This window comes from Mytilus galloprovincialis, chromosome 1 (assembly GCF_965363235.1).
Source record: "Mytilus galloprovincialis chromosome 1, xbMytGall1.hap1.1, whole genome shotgun sequence".
NCBI lineage: Eukaryota > Metazoa > Mollusca > Bivalvia > Mytilida > Mytilidae > Mytilus > Mytilus galloprovincialis.
This window is the reverse complement of record NC_134838.1, coordinates 16499816-16513094: the sequence shown is the minus strand read 5'-3', so window position 1 is coordinate 16513094 and position 13279 is coordinate 16499816. Positions and strand designations below refer to the sequence as shown.

Genomic DNA, 13279 nt, shown 5'->3' with positions numbered 1-13279 from the left:
AGGTTATGAAGGTCATTATCGAGACTATACCATACCCGCGAATTTGCAGGTCCATACCAGAGTTTAAAAACATATGCTTTATTTTTAGCCTGGATTTTTAGAAGACATATTGTTGTTTGAGGAAATCAAGCTGATAAGGACAGTTATGTCCAATGACAAAGTCCATGAGTAGCTTGCAGCCATTCATACAATATAAACATATAACATACACATAATTTTTAACCTGCCTACCGGGGTTTGTATGTGATAGTTGCCGCAGTACATTTAGTTCTACCTAAGTCCTTGTAATATTATCCTAGCTACAAGCTTAAGCCTGGCTACAAACTAGTATTTTGTTTTATTCTTAAATTCAGCGTGTGTAGCAGTGCAAAATATATATCAACAATATTCCTACTTTCGAGGTTAATACAATGTTCTGCGACACCATGGATTCAGTTTTCTTTCCGTCAGGTAGAACGTCTAGTGCCTGTGATTAGTCTATATCGTGTCTGGTTGTATTTTTATGTTGGACTATCGGACCGTCTGACTATAGAACTGACGGACTATTAAACCGTCAGACTAGTAATCCGTTGGACTATAGAACTGTCGGACTATTAAACCGTCGGACTTTAGAACTGTCGAGCGGACCCTGCATTTATCATGTTACTTATTACAAGAAAATTTAGGCATTCAGAGCTGTCACAATTAAGGAAAAGGGGTAGGATTGTCACTTTGACAAGATTAACATATTCATGTCACTGTGATGATATGACACAGATATTCCATAGTGCTCAACTAAAGCATGATCATGTTTATCAACATTTTAAAAGTATGACCATCTAGAACCCTTGGTTCAATAGTTACCCTCTGTAAATGAAATGTAAGCCCTGATTATTGTATCAAATGTAAGATATATGCTCTATATACAAGCAGTGGTAGAATATTGCTACAAATGTGGTAATTTACAAAGGATAAATTGAAATCATCTTTTTTGTTGAGTTCACAACCCATATTCATTTTGACTTCCTAGATGTACTATTAATTATTTCAAGGTCAGTAAGATAGATGTGATCAGCATAGTCACCTAATTTGAATTCCTTGGTGAGAGGACATCTTCAGGTTGCACTTTGTAAATACAGCTGTTTCTCAAACCATGCCTCTTTTGGGGAGATATAAAATATTCATAGATAATTAATTTTGTTTACATACTGGTTCCCAGTTGTGATCTCTAAGTTGCATCTCATAGAGACATAACTTAGGAATGTTACCAGTAAAAATACATGCGTATATTGTTTATATTGGAATCTGTGGTAACCTTAGTCGAGGTAGGGATAGTAGGAACATTAGAGTTAGTTTAAACTCTTAGAAATTCGGGGCTATAAACATTGAAAATATGCAGCACAGCCCTATATTTTGACCTTTAAAAAAAATTGTAGTGGATATGAACTTTCCATTGTTGGATATAATTTTTTTCAAAACTTCATAGTAAAAGTGGTACAGTTTTAGCCTTAAAAGGAGTTCCTATGGGAAATTGTATTGTCAATATTTACAGAAATGCAACCTTCATGGAGGATTTTGAAGTAGAAGGATGGTACCAACTTCTTTTCATTCTTTTTTCAAATCTCTTTAATAATGTGCCTCATATAATAGTCATGTAGAAGAGGAGCACAAATGGTTCCCATAGTAATGTAGATTGTCTCTTGAAAAACATGTCTTCCAAACATTTTAATTCATGCTGCAATGTGAGAGGAAAGTGTTACCTTATGAACCAGTACATTAAAAGTCTGGCTCATTGTTTCGGTCTTGCCCATAGCAGGGTTAATGTGCATACTGTAAATTCTAAAATTATTGCTTGCATTTATTACTGCGATTTTGTCATTTTAGACTATGTGAGATTTTAATTTTTGCAATATTGAGAAATATCCTGTTTAATTCATATAAAATATTTCAAAATGCAAGTTTAAATTATTATGATTATAACCCTGTTGCATTTTTCACAATTCATTTTAATTAAAACAGCAATAATTTCTGAATTTACAGTATAACATTAACATGCTCTACCTCAGCCACCCATTATAATTTTCATCAGCACGAACATTATTGTGTGTTGCTATGTATGCATGGACACTATGTATGTTATGAATGAAAGCAGGTGAGAAAGGTTCACAGTATTTTGATAATTTAGCTAATACATTATGTAGAGAAGTGTTGCTGACAATGTTATGGATACCAATTATAACATGCCCAGCCAGATTACATGTGAATGAGGAACTTGCATAGTTATTATAAGGAAGTTAATACCTGTCAATATTGAGATCTTACCACACTTGTTTATAGTTGAAAGTTCTAGGTTATACATGTGACGATGAGTGGAACATACTGTAAATTCAGAAATTATTACAATGTTTTTATTATTGTGAAAAATGCGACAGGGTAATTATAATAATCTCAATAATTTAAACTCACATTTTGAAATTTTTATATGAATTAAATAGGATTTTTCTCAATATCACAAAAATTAAAATCGCATTTTAGTATAAATTGACAAAATCGCAATATAAATGCAAGCAATAATTTCTGAATTTTAAGTACTGAAAAGTCCTAGGATATTGATAAATTTATAATAGCAAACCCTTTGTTCATAAGGGAAAGTTTGAGAGGTTTTCTGACTCATCTTTTGCAACTACAACCTAAAGGGCATTGGCTAATGTCTGTGGTGATAGTTTTTCAGTCTACATGTAGGGAAAAAATTTAAAATAGGCCATAATGGATGATTAAAATAGGAGTAGAAAAGATTTAGGTTATATGACTTGTAAGTGCTCTTGTACTAGACCTATATGCTGAAGGACCCTAAATCATTCTTAATCACTGGACAACATTGATCAGGATGACATGTTGCCTGCCCTATTACATGTGTATTATGATATTCTCTTAATCACTGGACAAATCAGGATGACATGTTGCCTGCCCTATTACATGTGTATTATGATATTCTCTTAATCACTGGACAAATCAGGATGACATGTTGCCTGCCCTATTACATGTGTATTATGATATTCTCTTAATCACTGGACAAATCAGGATGACATGTTGCCTGCCCTATTACATGTGTATTATGATATTCTCTTAACCACTGGACAAATCAGGATGACATGTTGCCTGCCCTATTACATGTGTATTATGATATTCTCTTAATCAGACTCATACAACATAGTGCTACCTTAAAGGAGAAAGATGGTATCAAAGCTTTAAACTTACAGCACAATAAATAATAAGAAAAGATAACATTTGTTTTGAAATATGTTTTTAATAAATATGGTATATATTACTTCATCTACAAAAAATCCATATATAAATATATCACAATCAATAATGAATTAAAATTTTACTGATAGTCTGTATAAAAGTGTAAGAAAAGCAAACTAAAATATGTACATTGCCCTGTATTATTTCTTTTTAATTTGTTTAATAAGCATCACTAACAATCATACTGATTAACAAATGACTAAAATCTGTGTACAAATATTTGCACATGAACACCTTTCATTGAGTAAAGATATCACAAATTTATTTTCCTTTTGGATGGAGAAAAGGAATTATCATTCTCATACATATACTAAGGTTAAAAATCTTTAAAGGCTTCCTTTATGGATAAATTATAAATTATTTCACAAAAAATAATATCAATTTCATTGTTTTGTTCATCTTTAAAACATATTGAACACTTTTCAAGATTGAGCAGGCTTTTAATAGTTTATAATGCACTAGCATACTTATAACTCATATCACAATACTGAAGTTTGTAAACTCCCCTTAATCATATAGGACCAGGATTAAATTCCTGAATGCACATCCTTAGGTAGTGTTCTACAACATTGTTAAGTATCATCAATATCTGTAAAGTTATTTAGGTGTTGGGCCTACAAGAGACTGTTACCACAAATTGCAATATTGAATTACCCGTATGTAATTATGTAATGTGTTGGACCATTGGTAGTGTAAATTTTTATCAATATCTAGTTCCCAGAGGCGGATTTAGGGGGGGGTCCCAGGGGGCAGTGGTTGCTTATATAGGGAATCACTAAAGCGTGACTGGAGCGGGCCCCCTCTTAGGCAGTCAGTGGGCCGCCACTTATGAAAATTTCTGGATCAGCCACTGGTTCCTCTTTCAGGAGAAATTGCATTTTATGTCTTATGGACTGAACAAGAGACAAGATGGACAGGGTGAATCCTTTTTACTCCCCAAAAATTTGGTTTGTAAGATGTATATAATAAAAAAAATATTGGAGCTAATTGTGAAGTTAAGATATAAATTTAAAATGTTATTCAACCAACAGATGTTATTTGTTTCCTTAAAGGCCATATCACTTAATTTCTAATTATTTACAAGTAGAATTTCAATTCAATTCACAGCACACTATATAAATGATTAACATTCAAATCAATGTAGAGACAAAGATTTAACAATAGTGAATTAAAAGAACATTAAACACATATTTATATGTAACATTTTCAATAAACAAATTAGAACAACATAAATATACATAACTATAAATTCTTAAAAACTGCATTACACAGATCAAATTTTACTCAACTTCCATAAAAGGAGATTGTGTAATTTATGGCCACAGTTGTCCAAAAATTAAATGTACCTGGTATTTCAAAGTTTATTCAATTTGCAGAAAATAATGTTAAGTAGATGTATTTTTAATACAACACATTTGTTTATTAAAAATGCCCTTTTCGTTGCATTTACAATAAATGTGACAACTAAGCCACAACTCTTAAACACACATATGCAGAGAAAGAATATTGAGCACAAATTGCCATAGAAAGATATTTACACATGCAGTCTTGTTTTAATTATCCTCAGTCTCTTTCTAAAACTAATCACATAGATTCTCAACATGTTTTTTATAACTCTTGAATTTTACACAGTCGATATAGTTTATCTTAATTTTCTGAACAGTGGTGGTTTATATTAGTAGTGGAGTCTGAACTTTTATGATTCATAGCTATATATAGATATCATGGTTATAATATCTGTTTGTTTCAAAAGGAAGTTGTCACAGTAGGTTTTTTAAAGAATGACATGATAGACATACGAAATAGAGGTATCTAAATAAACTAAAGTCTGGTATATATTCATGTTTTGACATAGATTTCATCAATGATCTATATAGTATACAAATCCTTGATTTCATACATTCCAGTATGCTTCAAACATTTGGAAAAAAGTTGTTATAATTTGAATATCAACAAATATTTCAAAACAAAAATGTCAATTTAAAATCCCGGACTATACAGGAATTAAAAAATGAAAGTAACCCAGTTTTGCTAAATGATGATCCTTATTTTCTCTTGTACGGAAACCAAATGGTTACAGAAAACTGAAAATTTTTAAATCATAATGGGAAAATTTTCTATGTCACATGATTTCTCTGTCCCAGTTTTAAATATAGTGCTCAGCCTTTTTTCAAGTGACAAATGGATTTTTTCATAAGATATATAATAGTACAATTTGTTATTCTATTAATGTAATTAGAAATACTGAATTTTATTTATCACTGTTTCTAAATATGGACACATTATTCTAGCATAGGAGTATATTGTCTGGTGTTTTTTTCAGTCAAGCTGAAAGATCAGATTCTGATTGGTCAAAAGACTTACAAAAATGTTCAATGATGGAACTGTACAATAAATTTTATTCAGATCATGTCCACTGCACCTGAAGTTGTGGAAGATACTCTTCTGAATACTGTAACAACTCAAAAAATTCAGCCCTTGTAACTTGGTGACAAGCATCTAATTTTAAGCTAGTCAAACATTGTGAAATAGTCAAAAAATTGTAAAATAAAGAACCCTCAATATGATTACAATTAGTTAGTTCTAGCTCTTCCAAATTTGGCAAAGCATTATGATTGATATAACGTCCAAGTTCTTCATTGGTCAGAAACTGTATATTGGTCAATAAAAGTGACCGCAAATCTTTAGAATTTTTCAAAATGACTGACAAAGAATCTTCTGGTAGCATGTCGTTCTCTCCAATAATGATACATTTAAACTTTTGAAGTTCTGTATAACTTGTCGTGTTGTCTGGAAAATGGCTTTTATTGTCCTGCAATGTTGACACCATTAAATTCAAATTTTTCAAATGAGGACAATATTTACCAATTGTATATAAACATACATCGGTAAATTCAATAATCGACAAGACTTGAAGATACAGTCCAACACTGCATAACAGAGGTGAAATTGATCCTTCAAATGATAATGTCACGCCATCATGTGTGTCGGAAACAATTTCTAAATGGCGTAAATGCTTCAAGGTCATAAGTAGAAGAACTTGGTCATCATGTGCAACTGGATTCAATGCTGTCATTGTGATATTTGGGCAATATTTACAGATTAGCTCAATGTCTGTAGTGAAGATATCTTCAGTTCCAAAATCTAAACATTGAATTCTTGAATATTGAAGATTTGATGTGATAATAGGAGGCGAGTTGTTAAGTTTGTGAATTCTTGACAACACCAAATGTATCTTCTCATAGTCAAGGTCAAATGTCTTTGTTCTTTGCAGTAATAATGAGGTAACGCAATCTATGGTTATTGGTGGTTTACAATCTTCACAATCTCTTATCCTCAAAGTCTGTAACTTTGGACACGGCAGAGGACTGTCATCCGAGCACAAGGAATTTAATCCACGCTGTGATATCTTGCAACTTGAAACGTCTAAATGTCGTAAATGACAGCTATGTTGACCTAGAAAAGAACATTATAACAACATTTAATTAATAAGATATGAATCAAACTCAGTGCAGAAACAGTAAGCTGGTCTTAGAGATTTTTTTTACCAAAAATATGAAATGTTATATTTACATTTTTAGAGCATTCAGAAAGCAAGATGATAATCTTACATAAGGGAAGAAGTTCTTCCATAAAAAGGTTTGCTGTAAAAAATAAGTAAAGCATAAACACCAAACCAGAAAATTTTAAATACAGCTATGGTTTACAGACAAATGCTAAAATACCTTCTGGACTACTGTTTTCATGATCTGTCAGAACTGACCATTAAGTGATACATGTATGAAGCATCTACTGAATATAAATACATGTACCATCATGATTTTACTTACTAAAAGAACACAGTTGCTTGGTGTGGTTTTAAATGGTATAGATTAAGATTGAAAACATGTACTGTGGATTCATTCATTTTCGTGGATTTTGTGGGTACAGGAGAACCACAAATTTAAATGTTCAATGAATTACAAATGTTTCTAAGGATTGAGTGCACACTTTGCCAAAACCATGAAATTAAATTGCAAGTTTTCCTCGAACCAAGAAAATTGGTACCTGTGAAAATAAATGATTCCAAAGTACTTACTTATTGCAATGAAAACTTTATCATCACATTTAGTACTTTTAAGCATGAGAATATGTACTTACTTATTGCCATGAGAACTCTATCATCATATTTAGTACTTTTAAGCATGAGAATATGTACTTACTTATTGCCATGAGAACTCTATCATATCACTTATTACTTTTAAGTATAAGAATCTGTACTTACTTATTGCCATGAGAACTCTATCATCACATTTAGTTCTTTTAAGTATAAGAATCTGTAGTGATAACAGCTGGGTTACAACATTTTCTAAGGCTCGGGAAGATACATTATTGCAGAAGGATAAATTCAGCTTTGTTAGTTTCTGAAATGAAAGAAAAATATTTTTGGTATATTTTACTATGTTCTGTTCACTTATTAAAATATTCATTTATACATATGTACAGTATTTATTTTTTTTGCCATGAGTAATCTACATTTATAAATGAACAATAGCTTGTCATGGTGAAACAGTTTTTGCTTCCCGGGAATTGTCATTTTCTTTCCATCCAATGACTTTTTAACAGCACATTACAACAATTTAGATAGTTACTGTAGAAAAAACAAAGAAAGTCACTATCTTGTAACTTCAAATTCATATTGAAGATGAAAAGCATAAAAAGTTTAAATGCTGACAAAAAACACTTACAGTAAGACTTAAACAGTTGTTAACCAAATGCCCAGCAGGACGCATCTTTATACGACTGCAGAGGTCGAACCCTGAACGGTTGTGGCAAGTATACACACAACATTTAAGCTTGATTCAGCTCTGAATTTGCATTGTGATTAAATAGTTGTCACAGCATAGGTTTCTGACACAGAATGAATGTGGTCTTAAAAAAAAATGTTTGCTTTTGAGCAATTCACTATGCTGTTGAATATTAATCCTCTAAAAAAAAAAATTGTTTGAAGAAATTTTCTTTTTATTTCTGAAATCTGAAATGAAAAAAATTGACCCCCCCCCCCTATTTTTTTTTTCACCTCCTCCTTTCCCTTATTCCAAAACTGATCTCAATTCAAATTTCTAATGGAGTTTGCAACAATAACTACTCATTTAAATACATCATAAAATATTAAAATATAAAATGTCATACAGCCATGGTTAAAATTAATATTTTAAAGTAAAATAGTAGCTTCTAAAAAATAAATGGGGAATGTGTCCAAAGGGACACAGATGATGCTAGCTAGCATAGAATGTTATAAAGGGACATAACTCAAGAACTGTAAAATTGAATCTGTCAAAAATTGAACTTGAACTGAGTTAAGAGGTAATAAGCATTATATACACATTTCATTAAATTTAGTTGAGACAAACTTAAGTTAAGAGAACAGAAACAAAAAAAATTGTCAATTTTTCTTCTTGTAAAGGGGCATAACCCTAGAATGGTAATCAAAGTGCTTGTAATCACTGAATGGTAAAGATTGTTTTAATTTATTTAGTTGGTAGTAAAAGTGAATATTGCATTGTATATTGTATATAGCATTGATTTAAGTTGATTCAACTACTTTTCTGGACAAAGAAAGATAACTCCAATTTTCAAAGAATATTTCGTAAAGCATTGGTTTTAGGTGATTCAACAACCATTCTGGACAAACAAAAGATAACTCCAATTTATTGTCTTGAAACTACAAAAATGCTTGTTTTTGTCCCCTTTTTGGCCCTTTATTCCTAGACTATTTGCTCCATAACCCTTAAAATATATCCCAACCTTCTACTTATGGTATTAAACATTGTGGTAAAATTTCAGAACAATTTAAATACTTATACACAACTTAGTATCCTGACACTAGATAAATGCTTGTTTTGGGCCCTTTAGGCCCCTAATTTCTAAACCTTAGGGACCATAACCTCCAAAATTAATCACAAGCTTCCTTTTGTGGTTATATACATAGTGTTAAAATTTACCATCTGTCTTCGGACTACGATGACAACGTCACGTGATACCAATATACAAAAATTTTGCGGTTGTATCAAAACTAATTTCCTCCAGCTCAATTCAGAATTATACAAAGATCTATGTCTTTCAACATTTAATGATTTAATATCAATAATGATTAAACAGTAACTAGTTTTTTTGCAGATAAACTACTGCGGGAGTTTCTCGCTGCATTGAAGACCCATTGTGGCCTTTGGCTCTTGTCTGCTCTATGGTCGAGTTGCAATTGTTGTCTCTTTGACACATTCCCCATTTCCATTCTCATCTTTACTAAGTGGTATACCATAGACTGTGGTGGTACTTACATGACATCTATCACCTATACAATTTACTATACTATCACTGCATGGGTACACATGATTTGGTGCCTTGCTCAAATTTAGCTCCAGTAGTCTGCTACTGATAAGGAGTTGTAAATATTTTGTCTTAAGCAACTTTTCTTTCACCAGAACATCCAACACATATTGAATCAATTCACTGGCTGAAAGAAGAAAATGAAATTCTATCATATTACCATGCACATAAAGAGATTCTAATAATTAAAAAAGTGTTTAGTAAAAACATAAAATGCATTTTAATTGTACTGATCTATGTCCTGCCAAGTCATTTTTTCTAGTCTAGGTGTACAGGTTTGTCTGTACTCAATATTCAATTCTTTGGTGTAAACAAGGACTTATTTGTAAATACCTTATGATAAACTGAAAGCCCGCATATATAAGTATTTCTAACAGAATAAAAAAATCTATACTTGTTAGAAACTTTCCATATAAAAGGCATACAGGTTTACATATTCCTATATCTTGAAAGCGAATGTAAAAATAGCTGATGAGCTTACACAACCTTTCAGCTCCAGTGTGAGCATCATACAGGGTGATGTATAGAGTCCTAATCTATTTTACCTGTTTATTAATGACCCTAAATCACTTATCTAAACTATTTTGTCTATTATTTTTAAATAAACTTGTTGATTAGTGTATGCAGATGACATTATTTAACCATCCCATTCTAGGCTCCAAAAATATATGATCACTAGATAATTAATGATAATAGATTATAGAAATATCATGACTTGTCCTTAAACGTAGATTTAAACAACTACAACTACAATATTTTTATTGTCAATCAAGGACGTCCTTAAAGAGCAGTATAATTACAAACAATTTATTACAATGATTATTATTAATTCTTAATGATATACAAATGACAAAATATAGATTAAAGAAAATAAACACAAAAGCAAAATTAAAACTGCAGATATTTATATATGCATATATTCAACATGTAAAAATGTTATTAAACATAAACATAAACTGTTAACACAGAAAATGTCTTGCCTTTTTGTAATTTTGATAATGCAATATTGTAACTTAGTTAAATGCAAATATTGAAAGTCAATAAACCATGATGACTGAAGGTACATGACTAAACAATCTCCATGGAAATGAGATTTGTCAATGCTAATACAACTGCATACCATATACCATTGACTTATCACCAAATCAAGTTGCACTGTGCCCTAAGCACTAGACCATTCTGCCACCTAGGCTCTACAATTATAAAGCTTTGGGTGTCGACTGTAACCTTTCCTTGTCAGTTTTAATCTAGCGTCGTAACAGAGTATATGATATTATATCATAATATGCATAACTTAGTAACAATATTGCATTTTATTGTATAGCAATATAATATTTCCCACAGAAAGTAACCAAAAGTTAGCGTGCAATAAATTCTATTATTGCACTAGTGCAATAAGTCTTCAAAATTCATGACGTCATCAACGACAAAACCTCAGTTTAAACCAATTTTTACTTTCAACTATTATATTGCTATACAATAAAAGGGTTATTGCATGAATATTGGGGAATATTGTCCCTCGTAGAACATATATTGCACTTGCAAGCTCGTGCAATATAAAATTCTACTCGGGACAATATTCCCCAATATTCATGCAATAACCCTATAATATAAGGCATAAAGATTGAGTTGTTACAAGTAAGCTGAATTATCTTTTGTAAAGGATCCTACAAATAAATGTAAGATGCAGTCACAGAAATAACTATATTATAAGTACATCTGAACCAGTGACAAATTAACAACAAACTTTATCCATCGGAACACTAGCAGTGATGGTGATACAAGGCTGAAAACACATTCTGTATGTACAAGTTGTCTAAATAAATGGCCCATCAATGTCAGATCTGGAAATTTATGTAAAAGATTTTTTTTTTTCTTCCCTGGTCGGGATTCATACTCATTGCTACTGAGATATCATGGCATTGTGTTGCTCTTCCCCGACGCGCTAGACCACTTGATATATTTGTTCCTGGTTTTAGAGGGGTCTAAATACAGCACATACAACATTTTCCAAAAAAAACAAAAAAGTGAAAAAGCATATTTTAACAAAACATATTAAACTAACAGGTCGAACAACTGATGTTCTTAAACCCTGCTGACTGCCATTGACGATTGCCAAAAAAATAGATCACAAGATTAACAAAGTGGATCTTTATATTAATTTATACCAAAAAGAAAACAATAAACTTGCAGCAAAATTGGTAAACCACAAACTGTCACAGTAACATTGACAGTTGTAACTTGGTGGTACATGAAGTGTTTTTAGATTTTAGTATATGCCGCATGCACAGTGCATGAACTTTAAAGTACTATACATAGATTAGTGAATAATTGACATAATAACATGTGTGCCTTAAATGGAGTACAAATGTATATAGTATGCTGATGGAACAGTTTCCTGCACGTGTACAAAAGTGAATTGACATTAAATTTTAAGTTATTTTAAAGCTACTAGTGCCTCAAGTTTTTTGTTTTACTTGAGCACCCAGCTGGGATTGCAGCCATAGCTCATTTTGGATAAGACCAACTGCTGTTGTGTTGTAAATTGGTGGTGAGTACGCCAGGCTGTGTTTATATCATTTACACCAGTATCTTAAACTATTTATTCAACTTTTTGGGTGGGAGTGCCATATGGAACTCTTACCGCTTACAGTATCAATCAGTTGCTTATCCGTGCTACACTACAAAAGTTGTGGTATTCCAGATAGTGGAGGAAAGAATAAAGAAGAAGAAGGGGCTAAAATTTGTACACCATATCTGGATTTAGAAAAATAATTTTCCTGGTTTTATATAATATTGAAGACTACATGAGCAAAATTATGATATGAGTGTCCCACCATCTCATCCTTTAATAATACAATTGTACACTCAATAATTAAGATATTATCAAAATAATATGAATATCACTAAGTTAATGTACTAGATTTTGACCTTTAATAGTGAAAGTATTTCACAACAAAAACAAACAAAAAATAGCACTGCTATAAAATTGGCAGAAGACTTACTGAGGTCATCAAAAGGACCAATAACGTGGAGAAGTTTTCCTGTTGAGATAAACTGCTCCTCAAAAGGTTTATACCAGAATTTATCAAAGTTTATCGCTATATTCTGTAAACAAGACAATTTCAAAGATGTAAGACGACGGGCCATCACTGAGTGCAGAGTGCCGAATGAAGCCTTGGGAAGGAATGCCAAACTCGTCCCTTCGCGAACTCGGACCAACGTTCAACAACTCGTACTTTCGATAATTTTCGACCCTTTTCGATAATTTTCGACCCTTTTCGATATTGTTAAGTTATGTGATGTATACATGTAGAAAATTTATTCTTATAGACATATTAACTAGAATAAACTATTTTTACCTGAATGGTGGTGTCAATGATGTACGAAGGCAGTTATAGGTTTCCCAGAAAGTGGTGTTGGTAAAGTTATACCACAAGTGTTAAAATATAATCTTAGGCAACTTTAAGCAAAAAATGATATTATTTCCAATCAAAGGTTAGCCCATTCCTATAACTCCACTACTTTTCAGAGGCAGAATTTTTGTCATTATGGTGGGGGCATAAAAATGTGTCTTGCCTCGGTCTAAAATAATACATTATAAAGTATACCGGTAATGCAAATA

General features: G+C 31.7%; 1 protein-coding gene across 1 annotated transcript; it reads right to left on the bottom strand.

Annotated features, from left to right (window-relative positions):
• Positions 1-3266: 3266 nt before the first annotated feature.
• On the bottom strand, positions 3267-12880 carry LOC143067346 (uncharacterized). Its single transcript, XM_076240530.1, has 4 exons — positions 12660-12880; positions 9606-9781; positions 7550-7688; positions 3267-6741 (listed from the first exon to the last, which is right to left on the bottom strand). The coding sequence occupies exons 1-4, from the start codon at positions 12802-12804 to the stop codon at positions 5693-5695; spliced, it is 1509 nt and encodes a 502-aa protein (XP_076096645.1). The 5' UTR covers positions 12805-12880; the 3' UTR covers positions 3267-5692.
• Positions 12881-13279: the final 399 nt, after the last annotated feature.